The sequence below is a fragment of the Monodelphis domestica genome, chromosome 4, assembly GCF_027887165.1.
Source record: "Monodelphis domestica isolate mMonDom1 chromosome 4, mMonDom1.pri, whole genome shotgun sequence".
Classification (NCBI taxonomy): Eukaryota; Metazoa; Chordata; class Mammalia; order Didelphimorphia; family Didelphidae; genus Monodelphis; species Monodelphis domestica.
Window position 1 is genome coordinate 164390937 of NC_077230.1, and position 13898 is coordinate 164404834.

The 13898-nt window shown below is 39.7% G+C and overlaps 1 protein-coding gene across 4 annotated transcripts in view; it reads left to right on the plus strand.

Annotated features, from left to right (window-relative positions):
- Window positions 1–13898, plus strand: part of DAPL1 (death associated protein like 1) — a 40613-nt gene that overhangs the window by 6704 nt on the left and 20011 nt on the right. For 2 of the 4 annotated variants that reach the window (XM_007494206.2, XM_056793908.1), the window contains exon 2: window positions 13164–13251. In XM_007494206.2, coding sequence (XP_007494268.2) covers window positions 13164–13251 — 88 coding nt within the window. Of the gene's footprint in view, window positions 1–12853; window positions 13252–13898 lie in introns of those variants that run through there. The other 2 variants (XM_056793907.1, XM_056793906.1) reach the window with 2 other exon arrangements.

Here is a 13898-nt window from a genome sequence, read left to right on the forward strand (position 1 = left end):
AAATCCCCCAAATAAAAACCCAAATAAACTAAAGCGAAAAATCATTCGCTTTGTTCTACATTCCAACTCCAGCAGTTCTTTCTTTGGAGGTGGAGAGCATTCTTTGGCATAAATCCTTCAGAACTGTCTTGGATCATTGTATTGCTGAGAGTAAAGCTTCATTTTCAATGGAGATTTTCAAAAGTAGCCATTAAAAAGCACAACTTTCCTTTTTTCAATATCCCCTTTCAGTTTTCGGGGAAAAGTAAAATCATTAGATTAGTATTGGAAACAAAAAAAGGTAAAATGAATCAAATTATTATTTTTTTAAAACCCTTTACTTTCTGTCTTAAAATCAATTGTGTGTATTTGTTCCAAGTCAAAAGAGTGGTGAGGGCTAGGCTATGAGAGTTAAGTGACTTGCCCAGGGTCATGCAGTCAGGAAGTATCTAAGGTCAGATCCAAACCCAGGACCTTCTATCTCTGGACCTGGCTCTCAATCCACTGGGCCACCCAGCTGCCTCCAAATGAGTAGCATTACAAATTTGAGTATTGATTTTCCAAACTCTTATTTATATGATATGATATATTAGACATATAAAATCTATAATGATCTAGAATGTAGTTCTCATCCTGAGTTCTTGGGGTCTTTCTGGCGTTTAGCCTCTCCAATTTTAGTTCCACTGGTCCTGGGACAATAGATGCCAGACATCCACTATCTAGTTTGTACAGCAGACCTCTCCAGCATGGTCAGATCCACGCAATCCCAGGGTTATGCCAATGCCACAATAAGTCACTGAAGGTGGACATTCGAGAAGGAAGAAGATAAAGCTCCCTGAATGAGGATTTAGGACATTGGGGTTCCCACTACAACTTAAACAGTTCAAATAGCCCCTGCCTGATCCTAAACTATGTTGTCAAGAACCGTTGATTGAATGAATCTAGTTCACCAGGATCCCAGAGGTTTACTCATTGGTGCAGGCAGAGCAGGACTAGCGTTTTTAGCAGAGCTCAATAAACTTCATTAACTTCAGTTCCATCCAATTCATTCCCGCACATAGGTCATGGCCATCACCTCTGCATCTCAGGCTAGCGCTCTGTGACACAGAAATAACGTCGGCTTTAAGGAATATTTTGAGGACAAACACAACTAGGTAGCTAAGCATTTTGAATGCTTTCAGAAACAAATATTATAGAAACGGAAGAGATTATTATTGTATCGAAAGCTTTCCTACAATAAACTATGAATCGGAAGGAAGGAAGGAAACATTTATTAAGTAGCCACTATGTATGTGTCAGGTTCTGAGCTAACCACTCTACAAATATTATCGCATTTGATCCTCACAACAACCTGAAAAGTAAGTGCTACTGTTATTTCCATTTACAGATGAGGAAACTGAGGCAAATAGAGGTTAATTGACTTGCCCAAGGTTACATAGGACAGCTAGGTGGTGCAGTGGATAGTGTACTGCCCCTAGAGTCAGGAAGACATAAGTTCAAATCTGGTCTGAGACACTAGTTGTGTCCTCTTAGCCTCAGTTTGTCTCAGTTTCCTCATCTATAAAGTGAACTGGAGAAGTAATGGCAAACCACTTCAGTATCTTTGCTAAGAAAACCTCAAATGGAGTCACGGAGTCAGACGAAACTAAACAATTGGGTCATACAGCGAGCCAGTGTCTGAGGTTGGATTTGAACTCGAATCTTTTTAACTCCAACCTCAATCTGTTCCACCACCTATGACAGAAAGAATTCTAAGTTCTAGGAGTGGACCAAAACATTTATCTGGATGAGTTTTTGCAAAGGATCTCCTTGTTCTTTATCTTAAAAATAAATATGTCTACCATTACTGAAATTCCTTTTTGTTTGTTTTGTTTAATTATATTTTCCTTGATGCTTTGATTCTTTGGACTTGTGATTTTGATGCTATAGGTATTCTCTCCAGTGATGTAGATCACAATTCCTCAAAACCTTTATGTCATGTGCAAATCTTGTGTTTATTTTCCCATAAATCCCTGACAGAGTTACACAAGGCACTGTTAGAATCAATACTGTGTATTAGTTCTAAGGCAGAAGAGCAGTAAGGACTAAGCAATGGAAGTTAAGTGACTTGCCCAGGGTCACACAGGTAGGAAGTGTCTAAGATCAGATTTGAACCAGGTCCTTCTGTCTCTAGGCAGTGAAGACCTTCTTCTTATTCTTTTAGAAACTTGTGAGTATTAACTCACCAGTTCAAATCTCCATCTATTGTCTCGCATTCTACTACTGGAACAACCATCCTCATGCTAATAATAGCAATAGCTGATTTTTATATAGTCCTTTAAGAATTATAAAGGGCTTTATGTATAGTATCTTACCCTTGTGGTTTTTTTTAACCCTTCTCTTTCATCTTAGAATCAATACTGTGTATTAGTTTCAAGGCAGAAGAGCAGTAAGGACTAAGCAATGGAAGTTAAGTGACTTGCCCAGGGTCACACAGGTAGGAAGTGTCTACGGCCAGATTTGAACCAGGTCCTTCTGTCTCTAGGCCTGGCTCTCAATCCACTGAACCACCCAGCTACCCTCTCTTATCCTGTTTTGGATCACTCTCACAATATCTTACTCTTCTTTCTGCACACAAGTTATCATTGGCCTTTAAGTTGTTTTTCATTTTAATTTTTCTGAGAGCATGGTATTCATTAATTGCCATTCAAAGGGTCATTAAAGAAGAATGTTTTTATTAAAGAAAGATTTTTTTAAGTAGCAGAGAGTTTAGAATCAGTGAAATCAGGGGAATTTCCCATGCTTTCTCAATAAAATCTGGCTTGATCTCTTCCCCACTTCTATTTAACTTGGATCATAGCTCATCATGTGCAGCACTGTCCAAAATACACATGTACATAGATTAATGGGACCATCTTTCCTTTATGCTGTATATTATCTAAGTAATATGTGTTCTTCATCCATTCTGTTTTTTCAGTTGGATAGTTAGGTCAAATCCATCTAAAATACTATAATTTCCCTTAGAAGACTTTATAATATTCCAGAGCTCATGTAACAATTATGATCTGACCTTTGAATAAGAACATTTAAAGAAACTTAGGAAACAAATGGGAATTTTTTTTGGTTGTCTATTCCCCTTAACACTGAGGGAAACATGTTTGCCACATAATACTTCACTAGATATGTTAACAGATCATTAGACAAGCTTTCTCTCTAGTGATGTCTATCAGTTCAATTTAACAAGCATTTCTTAAACCGTGGAGTCTTTAAAAAATTTTATTGAATTTTATATTTAACTACATAGAGAAACAATTTTTGACAATTGTTTTCTGATATTTGCAATTCAGATTCTCTTTTCAAAATATTCTTATTTCTTTCAAAGGTCCAAAATATATGGGGCCATTGTTAAGTTTTCAAAATACTCATACCTCAGAATCCATAACGGCTTCAAATCAGGGCTTGATTTATTATTTTGTTGATTGTCTGGCTTTAAGAAAGTGTAATAATGCAGATTAAACTTAGAAATACATTCCTATGCTATCCATATCCAGAGAAAGAACTGTGGGAATAGAAACACAGAAGAAAAACAACTGCTTGATCACATGGGTTGATGGGGACATGACTAGGAATTTACACTTTTTTACGGGGGGGGGGGGGCAGTTCACTGTCCCTCGTGGGAGGCTGGACTATAAAAAAAAACAACTATGAACAAATCTGTATACCACTGTCTGGGATAGCGGAGGCTGCAGCACTGGCTGTGATGGGCCTGTCACACCTTGCACAGGCCCATCGCTGCCACCACTATACCGGGCAGCAGTATACACAGTGCGGAATCCCCTCCCCCAGATCGCTGCTCACCATGCTAACATCCTCCATTGTGCAGCCACATAATGGTTTGCGAGGCTCCTCGTTCTCATTCAGCTACTCTCAGAACAAGGCACCACGCAAAGGATTATGTCACCGGAAGTACTACTGTACATGAGCGACACCGCACTTTGCGGCACCACCACATAAGTGTTCCTCCCACTGACCACCAATGAAAGAAGTTTGGTAGGGGCTGGATAAATGGCCTCAGGGTACCACATGTGACCCACAGACCATAGTTTGGAGACCCCTGTTCTAAACAATCACCCTAGTGCATATAGGAATATGGAAATAGGTCTTGATCAATGACACATGTAAAACCCCAGAGGAATTGAAGGTCAGCTACTGGGGGAGGGGGGGAGAAGGGAGGAAAAGAATATGAATCATGTAACTATAGAAAATTTTTCTTAGTCAATTAAATAAAATTTAATAATTAAAATAAAAAATGCATTCCTAGCACACACCCCTGTGTTGCTCGATAAATATTTCTTGAGCTTAGCAGCAGTGTAGAAGATTCAAAAAATGAAGTCATTACCAGACTGAAAACCTAGTGACTAGATGCTAATTATAATAATAGCTGACATTTATATTGCACTTGAAGATTTACAAAGAGCTTTACATCTGTTATTTCATTTGAGCCTCACAACACCCCTGTAGGGAATTTGCTACACACGTAGCATTTTAGAAACACTTGTATTCTTAGAAAATTCTTCTATATAGTGGGTCAAAATCCATATCTCTAACACTTCTATCCATTGGTCCTACTTCTGACATCTGAAATTATGGACAGTATCTAAATAGTATTTACTGGAAAGTTATCCTGGCAACATGAAAAGAATGATAGACTTTCTTACTCATGTTCATCCCGTCTATCTGATTTGTTGCCAGTTCTTGGCATTTCTACCTTTTGCCCCCTTTTCCCCACTTACATAGATGGCTCCCTGCTGCAAACCCTCAGAATTTCAGACCTGGACTATTAGAATTGCCTTCAACTTGGTCTCCTCGCTGCACATTTCTCCCTACTTTTGTACTCCCACTCAGCTTCCAGATTATTTTTCTGAAGCACAGATCTGAGCATATCATATACCAACACTTCCCCAGTGAACTCCGTTGGCTCCCCAATTATCTCCAGAATCAATATAAAATCCTGTTTGGGTTTTTAAGTCATTCCCAGCCTGGATCTTACTCCTCTCCGAAAATTCTGCAATCCCAAGTTGATGGCTTTCTTGGTGTTCCTCAAACATGGTGCTCCATCTCCCAACTCTGTCCCATTTTTGTATCTTTTCACTGACTATCCCATCCTCCATACCTACAAGGCTCTCTCTCCATATCTCCTGGCTCCTTCGGTCTCCTTCAAGATCCAGCTTAAGCCTCACTTGCTACAAGAGACCATTCCCTGTCCCTCCCCACTCCCTTTGCCTTATTGCCTTACCTATAAGATTACTTCCAGTATACCCTGAAAATATCTTATATGTACATTTTGGCATATTGTCATGCCCATTTGCATGTGAGTTCCTCAAAGAAAGGAACTGTGTTTTTGCCTCTCTTCACATCCCCATACCTTAGTACATTTCTGGCACATAGTAAACCTTTAATGAATGTATATTGAGGGGCAGTTGGATAGCTCAGTGGATAGAGAGCCAGGTCTACAGACAGGAAGTCCTGAGTTCAAATCTGACCTCACACACTTCCTAGCTGGGTGACCCTGGGCAAGTCACTTAACCTCAATTGCCTAGTCCTTATTGCTCTTCTGCCTTGAAATCAGTATTGATTCTAAAACAGAAGATAAGGGTTTTAAAAATGCATATTGACTGAATGACTAATGGGGGTGGTGTGAGAAAAGCACTATGTCAACCACAAAGTTCATATAACTCTAAGATATTACTCCACATGACAGCTTGTCAGATCTTTGAAAACAGCTTTCATGTTCCCCCTAAACCTTCAATTCTTCTTCTTATGTAATGATTTATAGACCCTCCATCCTTGTAATTACTCTCTTCTGTCAGTCAGTCAATCAACAAGCATTGAAGTACTCATGATTTGCAAGACTCTGTGTTCAATATGAGTTTTAACTTCTTTTTTTTAATTTTATAATTTTATTTGATCATTTCCATGCATTATTCATTAAAGACAAAGATCATTTTCTTTTCCTCCCCCCCACCCCCCATAGCCGATGCATGATTCCACTGGGTATCACAGTGTTCTTGATTCGAACCCATTGCCATGTTGTTAATATTTGCATTAGAGTGTTTGTTTAGAGCCTCTCCTCTGTCATGTCCCCTCAACCGCTGTAGTCAGGCAGTTGCTTTTCCTCGGTGTTTCTACTCCCACATTTTGTCCTCTGCTTATGAATAGTATTTTTTTCTTGAAGACAACATATGGTAGGGTTTTGGATTCTAATCCATTCTGCTATTCATCTACGTTTTATGGGTGAGTTCATCCCATTCACGTTCAAAGTTATGACTGTCACTTGTGGACTTCCTGGCATTTTGATATCCTTCCCTAATTCTAACCTTTCTTCTTCAGCTCTACCTTTTAGTCCAGTGATTTACTTTAAATCAATCCCCCTTGTACTTCCCTTTCTACCCCCCTCCCTTCTTATTCCCTCCCTTATTTTCCCCTGTAGTCTTTTTAAAATTTCCCCCCCCACCCTCTCCCTCCCTTGTACTGCTTCCCTCCCCACCAGTCTGTTTTTTACCCTTCTACTCCCCTATAGGGCGCAAATCTATTCTCTTCCCCAATGGATTGGATTGTTCTTCCCTCTTTGGGTCAGTTTCAAAGTATGTAAGAGTTGAGTATTTCCTATCTCCAACCTCTTTACCCTTCCAGTGTATCAATGTTCTCCCCCCTCCCGCCATGAGCTTCTTTGTGACATATAAATTTACCCCCATTTGTTTCTTTTCCCATTTCTTTTAGTCATAACCTCTTTTCTTTTTTAGCTTTAGTCATGTATATATATATACATACATATGTATATGTATTTATGCATGTATATATCTATATACCTATTTATGTCTTGTCCTTTCATCCTATACAGTTTGTCACTGTTCCCTCTGAGTGTAATTCTTCTAACTGCTCAGGTGATAGCTACAGTTTTTAAGAGTTACCAATGACCTCTTTTCTTATAGGGATACATATCATTTTAACTTATTGAGTCTCTTAAAAAAAAACCTTTTTTGTTGTTGTTGTTGTTTTTCCCCTCTTTTTTAATTACCTTTTGATGATTCTCTTGAGTTCTGTGGTTGGACATCAAATTTTCTGTTCAGGTCTGGTCTTTTATTTATGAATGCTTGGAACTCTTCTGTTGTGTTGAATGACCATACTTTCCCCTGTAAGAATATAGTCAGTTTTGATGGGTATTTTATTCTTGGCTGTAGACCTAGTTCCCTTGCTTTCCAGAATATCACATTCCATGCCTTTCGGTCCTTCAGTGTGGATGCAGCCAGATCCTGTGTTATCCTCACCGTGTTTCCATGGTATCTGAATGGCTTCTTCTTGGCAGCTTGTAATATCTGTTCTTTCATCCGATTGTTTGCAGAGTTTTAACTTCTTAATGGGATGAAATGAAATCTGTGATTTCACTTACACAGAGAACTTCTAGCATAGAAATTCCCTCTACCAATGCATAGTGACACCTCCTATGCAGCTTATAGTCCTCAAGAATCGTCCATGACATCTAAAGGTTAAGTGATTTGACAAAAGTCAATCAGTATCAGAAGTCAAACTTGAACCCAGATCTTTTGACTCTCAGGATAGCTCTACAAAACTGTCTCTCTAGGGGGCAGTTAGGTGGCTCAGTGGATTGAGAGCCAGGCATAGAGATAAGAGGTCCTAGGTTCAAATCTGGCCTCAGACACTTCCCAGCTGTGTGACCCTGGGCAAGTCACTTAATCCCCATTGCCTAGCCCTTACCACTCTTCTGCCTTGGAGCCAATACACAGTATTGACTCTAAGATGGAAGATAAGGGTTTAAAAAAAAGCTCTCTCTCTAGCTTTTTATTGTCTCTCTTAAAATGTGATGCTCACAAATAAATACAATTTTTAAAATGTAGTACTCAGATCCAAGCATGACTTTTTTTTGTGTCTCTTGACTTCAATTCAGAAATGCTCTTTTTTTCTCTGCCCCAGTATTTCTTTAATGAGTACCTGACTCAGAACAAAGGGAAAGAATAAATGTGTACAAGACCAAAGAATTTTTTTTTCAAAAAGAGATAGGTAAATGCTAAAATAATTTTAAAATTAAAAGGGATAATTAAATTAAATTGAAGAAATGAGCCTAGAAATCACATGATATCAATGAAATATCCCTCTACCACCTCCCCGGCCCTCCTTTGGGAGAGAGATGAAGGTAATAATACCCCAATGATGAGAGGGGGCCAGTCCTAACCATAAAGTTCAAGAAAGCAAGTAAAGTCACCAAAGGATACAAGAGTCAAAGAGGTGAGAAGATGGAATTGGCACGTAGGGAAAAGAGGACAATGCAGTTAGTTTAGACCTTTAGAAATGAAGACTGAGTAAGAAAATAATGGTAGGTACAAGAGAAGCCTCTCTTCTTGAGGCCTCCCTTGAGCCTGACTCCACCATTTCACTAGTGTTGAAGCAGCAGCTTGGTACAATCTGAGGTCTATCCAACCCACCCCAGAGCATGTAGTCTATGAAGCAGTCAAAGGATGGGTTAGGACACTCTACCAATTGCTGGCCGAAGAGGAGAAAACTAATAGAGAATTATCCTGCTTCTCAAATTTCCCAAACGATGAAATATTCAATCCAGTGAGAGGTTATAATTAGCTAACTCCCAGTGGGGAACTTACAGGAGGCCTGGATGGTATTCCTAGAGCTCCTTAGATTAGGGTGTGCCTATAGACTGATTTGGGGCTGTCATCTCTAGGAAGAGTCGTAGGTACTCAACCCATATGGTGGTTGTTTTAATAAATTAGGTTTTATTCTTGTTGCTTCTGTGTTTGCTGGCTACAGCTAGACTAAATCTGTGTTGTTATTCAGTCTTTTCCATCCTGACCAACTTTTCAGTCAATTTCAAACATGTCCAACTCTTAAGTGATCCCATTTGGGATTTTCTTGCCACGGATAGTAGGAGTGGTTTACCATTTCCTTCTCCAACTCATTTTAAAGTTGAGGACCTGAGACAAACTGGGTCAAGTGACTTGTCCAGGGTCATATATGTAGGAAGTATATGAGACTGCATTTGAACACATGAAGAAGAGTCTTCCTGATTCCACATCCAGGGCTTATCTGCTGCACCTCCCAGCTGCCCTTTCTTATATGGTCCACCTCTTATGTCATGCTTGTAATTCAAACAAAGCAGAAAGGGTAAAAGGAAGTTTTCTTAGTGGTTGGTAGCTGAGTCAAGAGTCTAATTGCAAAAATACATACAAGCCACACCAATAGCCTGAAGAAATAAGGAGAGAGATTTCCATAAAGAAAAGGGTAGGAAAAAGACTTGTACAAGAATATTCATAGCTGCACTCTTTGTGGTGGCCAAAAATTGGAAAATGAGGGGATGCCCTTCATTTGGGGAATGGCTGAACAAACTGTGGTATATGTTGGTGATGGAATACTATTGTGCTCAAAGGAATAATAAAGTGGAGGAATTCCATGGAGACTGGAACAACCTCCAGGAAGTGATGCAGAGCGAGAGGAGCAGAACCAGGAGAACATTGTACACAGAGACGGATACATTGTGGTACAAGAGAACATAATGGACTCCTCCACTAGGGACAAGGCAATGTCCCTGAACAATCTGCAGGGATCTAGGAGAAAAAACACTATCCACAAGCAGAGGATAAACTGGGAGTAAAAACACCAATGAAAAGCAACTGCTTGACTACAGGGGTTGAGGGGACATGACCGAGGACAGACTCTAAATGAACACTCTAATGTAAATGCCAACAACAGGGAAATGGGTTCGAGTCAAGAACACATGTGATAACCAGTGGAATCGTGTGTGTCGGCTATGGGAGAGGGAAAGGTGGTGGGAGGGGGGGCGGGGAGGAAAAGAAAATGATCTTTGTTTCCAGTGAATAATGTTTGGAAATGACCAAATAAAATAATGTTTAAATTTTTAAAAATTTATAAAAAGTTAAGTGGACATATTGCTGAATATAAAATATAAAACCTAAATTTTGCCTCTTAAAAAAAAAAAGAAAAGGGTAGTTAGGGACTTGAGGTCCCCTGAGCATCTTCCAGAGTTGGGCATAGCATTTGAGAGCCAGGGAGAAGCTGGAGCCTGGAATTACCAAAGCCATATTATTGAAAAGGATCAGGCCAGAGGAAAATAGTCCTACCTACCCATCCCCCAGCACTTGGAGGATGGAGGATCCATTTTCCATAAGTGTTTCTCCCCTCCATGATGTCTGTAGGGGTAAGGTTAGAAGCCAGGGGGCTGATCTGAGGGTTAGTATGACTCCAATAGTTCTTGGGCTCAGGGTCTGATGCTGTTTCCATCAGGATGTGACAGGACTTGGTGGTCAGGGTGACCACAGTAGTTTAACTTACTTGATTCACGTCACCACTTGTCTCTCCTTCAAAGTGCCTTGCTACTTGAGCTAGGCTGGCTTGCCTGCCCTATGTATTTCTGGTCTGATTCTAGATTTTACAATGGCATCAGAAGATATGATTTTACTTGTACTTGAATTTTGCTGTTTTCCTTTTGAGTTTTTAATATGAACATCTAATTGGAATCTAAAATAGACAAGGTACCAAAAAGCTCCTTTTATTCTGATCTAAGTAAACCTAGCAGAATTCCAGCATAAATTATATAGGCATTGAATGAAGAATGCTTTGATCTTTTCAGAAGTGCTTTCAGGAACAGAATAGATTTTTTCTTCACTTTTTATTCTTAAATAGTCATAAAAAAAACTGTAGATATGACATACCACAAGAAGAATTAATGAGTTCAAACAATTTACATGCATCAAGGGGTTTTTTTTTTCCAATCTGGCAGCTTTTGAATTTGTAGATTTCCTGGTCACAAGGGAGAAAAAATAATTTGATTTGACATATTACTGAAATAGGTTATTCTTTCTCAAAAGTTGATTTCATCTGACATTGTTCAACACTTGAATTATTGTTGTTAGGTCATCTGTAGCTTAATTTGTAGTAATTGGTTTTGTGAATGGCAAGATTATTAATGCAATGTAATTAACTTATTAGAACATTTATTTTCGAGGGTCTGCATCATAAAGAGGAATGGTCTTTATGGTTATAGGCACCTATGCTGAATGATACCCATATTATCATTACTTTAGGCAGCTCCCATATTATTTGTTTTAGGAAACCTTGGATGAAAAAAGAGTGCAATCTCACACTATAATTCCCAATTGCTATCATGCAAAAACTTAGGTGGTTAGATAACAAATGTTTTTTCTTAAGCAGAAGGCTTAAGTGAATGTATATGAAGCTGAATGAATAAATCTTGTCAAGAGCCTGTGTAACCTTGCAAAAGTCACTTAATCTCTCTAGGGCTCAGTTCTTTCACCTATAAAATGGTATTGGTCTAAATCAGTGATGGTGTACCTTTTAGAGATCAAGTGCCGAAACTGCAACCTTCACACCACATGTGAGCCCCTGCCTTACCCCAGACAGGGAAGGGAGAGAGGTTTCCCATTGGGCTGCTGGGCAGAGGGGTGGAACATGTGAGAAATGTCCTCAGATGTGGTGGAAAGGGAAAGGAGAGCAGGCCAATTCAACACCACCAACATGGGTCAAAATCTTAAGAGTGAAATTTCTGGTCTACCTGCTGCATGTAGCAATAAGAACACAGAGCCTGCAGAATCTGATTAAAGTGTAATTGGGAAGTATTTTACAAAATAAATAAAAATACAATGAAACATACATAATGTCAATTTGTGGTTTTCTCAGTCAATACATGCCACAGGGGGCAGCTGGATAGCTCAGTGGATTGAGAGCCAGGCCTAGAGAGGGGAGCTCCTAGGTTCAAATCTGACCTCAGACACTATCCAGCTGTGTGACCCTGGGTATTGCCTAGCCCTTACCACTGCCTTAGGCAGAAGAGTGGTAAGGGCTAGGCAATGGAGTATTGATTCCAAGACAGAAGGTAAGGGTTATTAAAAAAAAAATATGCCCCAAAGGGGTCATTTTTCTTTGAATTTGATGCCATTCAACTAAAGGACTTTTCTAGACTCCCTGACCTTCTTCTAGTCTCATCCTGGAGTTACCATGGAGAAGAGAAATACCTGTGGCCTTCTAAAGGAAGGAAGGAATCAAGTATTTATAAGTGCCTACTATGTTCCAGGTCCTGTGCTAAGTGCTTTACAAATATTATCTCACTTGATCTCCACACCAATCCTGGAAGATAGAAATTATTATGATCCCCATTTTATAGTTGAAGAAACTGAGATGGATAGAGGTTAAGTGACTTGCCCAGGCTCATACTGGTAGTAAGCATCTGAGGCACAATTTGAACTCTCACCAAAGACTCAATGCTATCAACTGAGCCACCTAGCCTTATGATCAGTTAATTAGGAGTCCACTCTCTAAAGAGGAAGCCACGTTCGAAGAAACCTTTAAGCAATTCTTTTTGTTACGCTGTAACTACTTGCTCTTAATCTGCATGATTTTAAATGGTTATAAATGCAGGTGGAGTTTAAAAAAAGAAGAAAGAAAAGAAAAAGAAATTATTAACCTTAACCTTAAAACCTTAAATAAAATGTAAAAGAAAAAAAAAACTTTAAAAAATGAAGCTGGTCCAGTCCCCTCATTTTACTGAGACAATAACGGAAGCTCACGGAAATTAAGTCACTTGGCCCAAATCACAAAAATAGGAAGTAGAGTTTGAACTCTGATGAGAGAGAGACAAAGAGAGAGAGAGAGAGTGAGAGAGAGAGACAGAGAGACAGAGAGACAGAGAGACAGAGAGACAGAGAGACAGAGAGACAGAGAGAGACAGAGAGAGAGAGAGGGAGAGAGAGAGGGAGGGAGGGAGGGAGGGAGGGAGGAGGGAGTTCTTTCCATTGTATGGGGCTGCAATAAAAGCCTGCCTGGGGTTTGTCTATTTTTCCTCCTTCTTCTAACCACATCACAGGAAGAAGATAAACAAGTATCCTACACAGACTTTTTTTTTTTAATGAAAGGTTTTCTTTCTGCTACTTTAACACAACTTTTTACTGCATAACTTTGTTAGGGTTGTAATTAAGTCATCTTTAAAAATTAAAAAAACCTACTTTTATCTCAAATTCTTCAGCGTCAGCCTAGCTATCACTGTACAGTTGCAATGTTTAAAACCCAAGGCTGTCAGGAAGAAAGCAAAGCTCCCTGGGGCTCTGTGGGGGAAAACGCACATTTGCTGCTCCTTCTTTTTGCAGTCAAAGCTGGAGGAATGCGAGTCTCCAAAAAACAAGAAAATGCAGTGGCAGAGAGAAAAGCCAAAAAAGGCGGACTAGAGAAACCGAGGTAAGGATTGTTTGGCAGGATGCTAGCTCCCCACCCCCCCTCCCATCAGCTCTGGGGAAATCCCCTAGATAGTAATGAGGGGCATGGGGCACTCTACTTCCTGCCCTAAATAAGCCTCTCCTTGTTTTGTACTTGATCAGGGAGAGAAATGGGCTCCTTAGAACAAAGGAGAGGAGATCCAGCCTGGAGCAGAACCCCGGAAACCCTCTTTTAAGCTATTATTTATGTGATATTCTCCTATTCCCTTGCTCCTCTCCTGCTAAATACACTATTCCTCCCCTCCAACCCTCTTTCTTTAAATGATGATTAGAATTATTCTAGGGGGTTGCTGGGTGGCTCAGTGGATTGAAAGCCAGGCCTAGAGATGGGAAGTCCCAGGTTCAAATCTGACCTCAGACACTTCCTAGTTGTGTGACCCTGGGCAAGTCACTTAACCCCCATTACCTTGGAAACAATACACAGTACTGATTCTAAGACAGAAGGTAAGAGTTTTGTTTTTTTTAAAGGATTATTCTAGATGTTTGTATACAGAATTAACTAACAGTTTTCATCTGCTTAGCTCTGGGCATAGTGTAGTGTGTCAAGAATGTGATGGAATCAACAGGGCTGAGGGGAGATGCTCTCTTTAGAGAACAAACATTTATTAA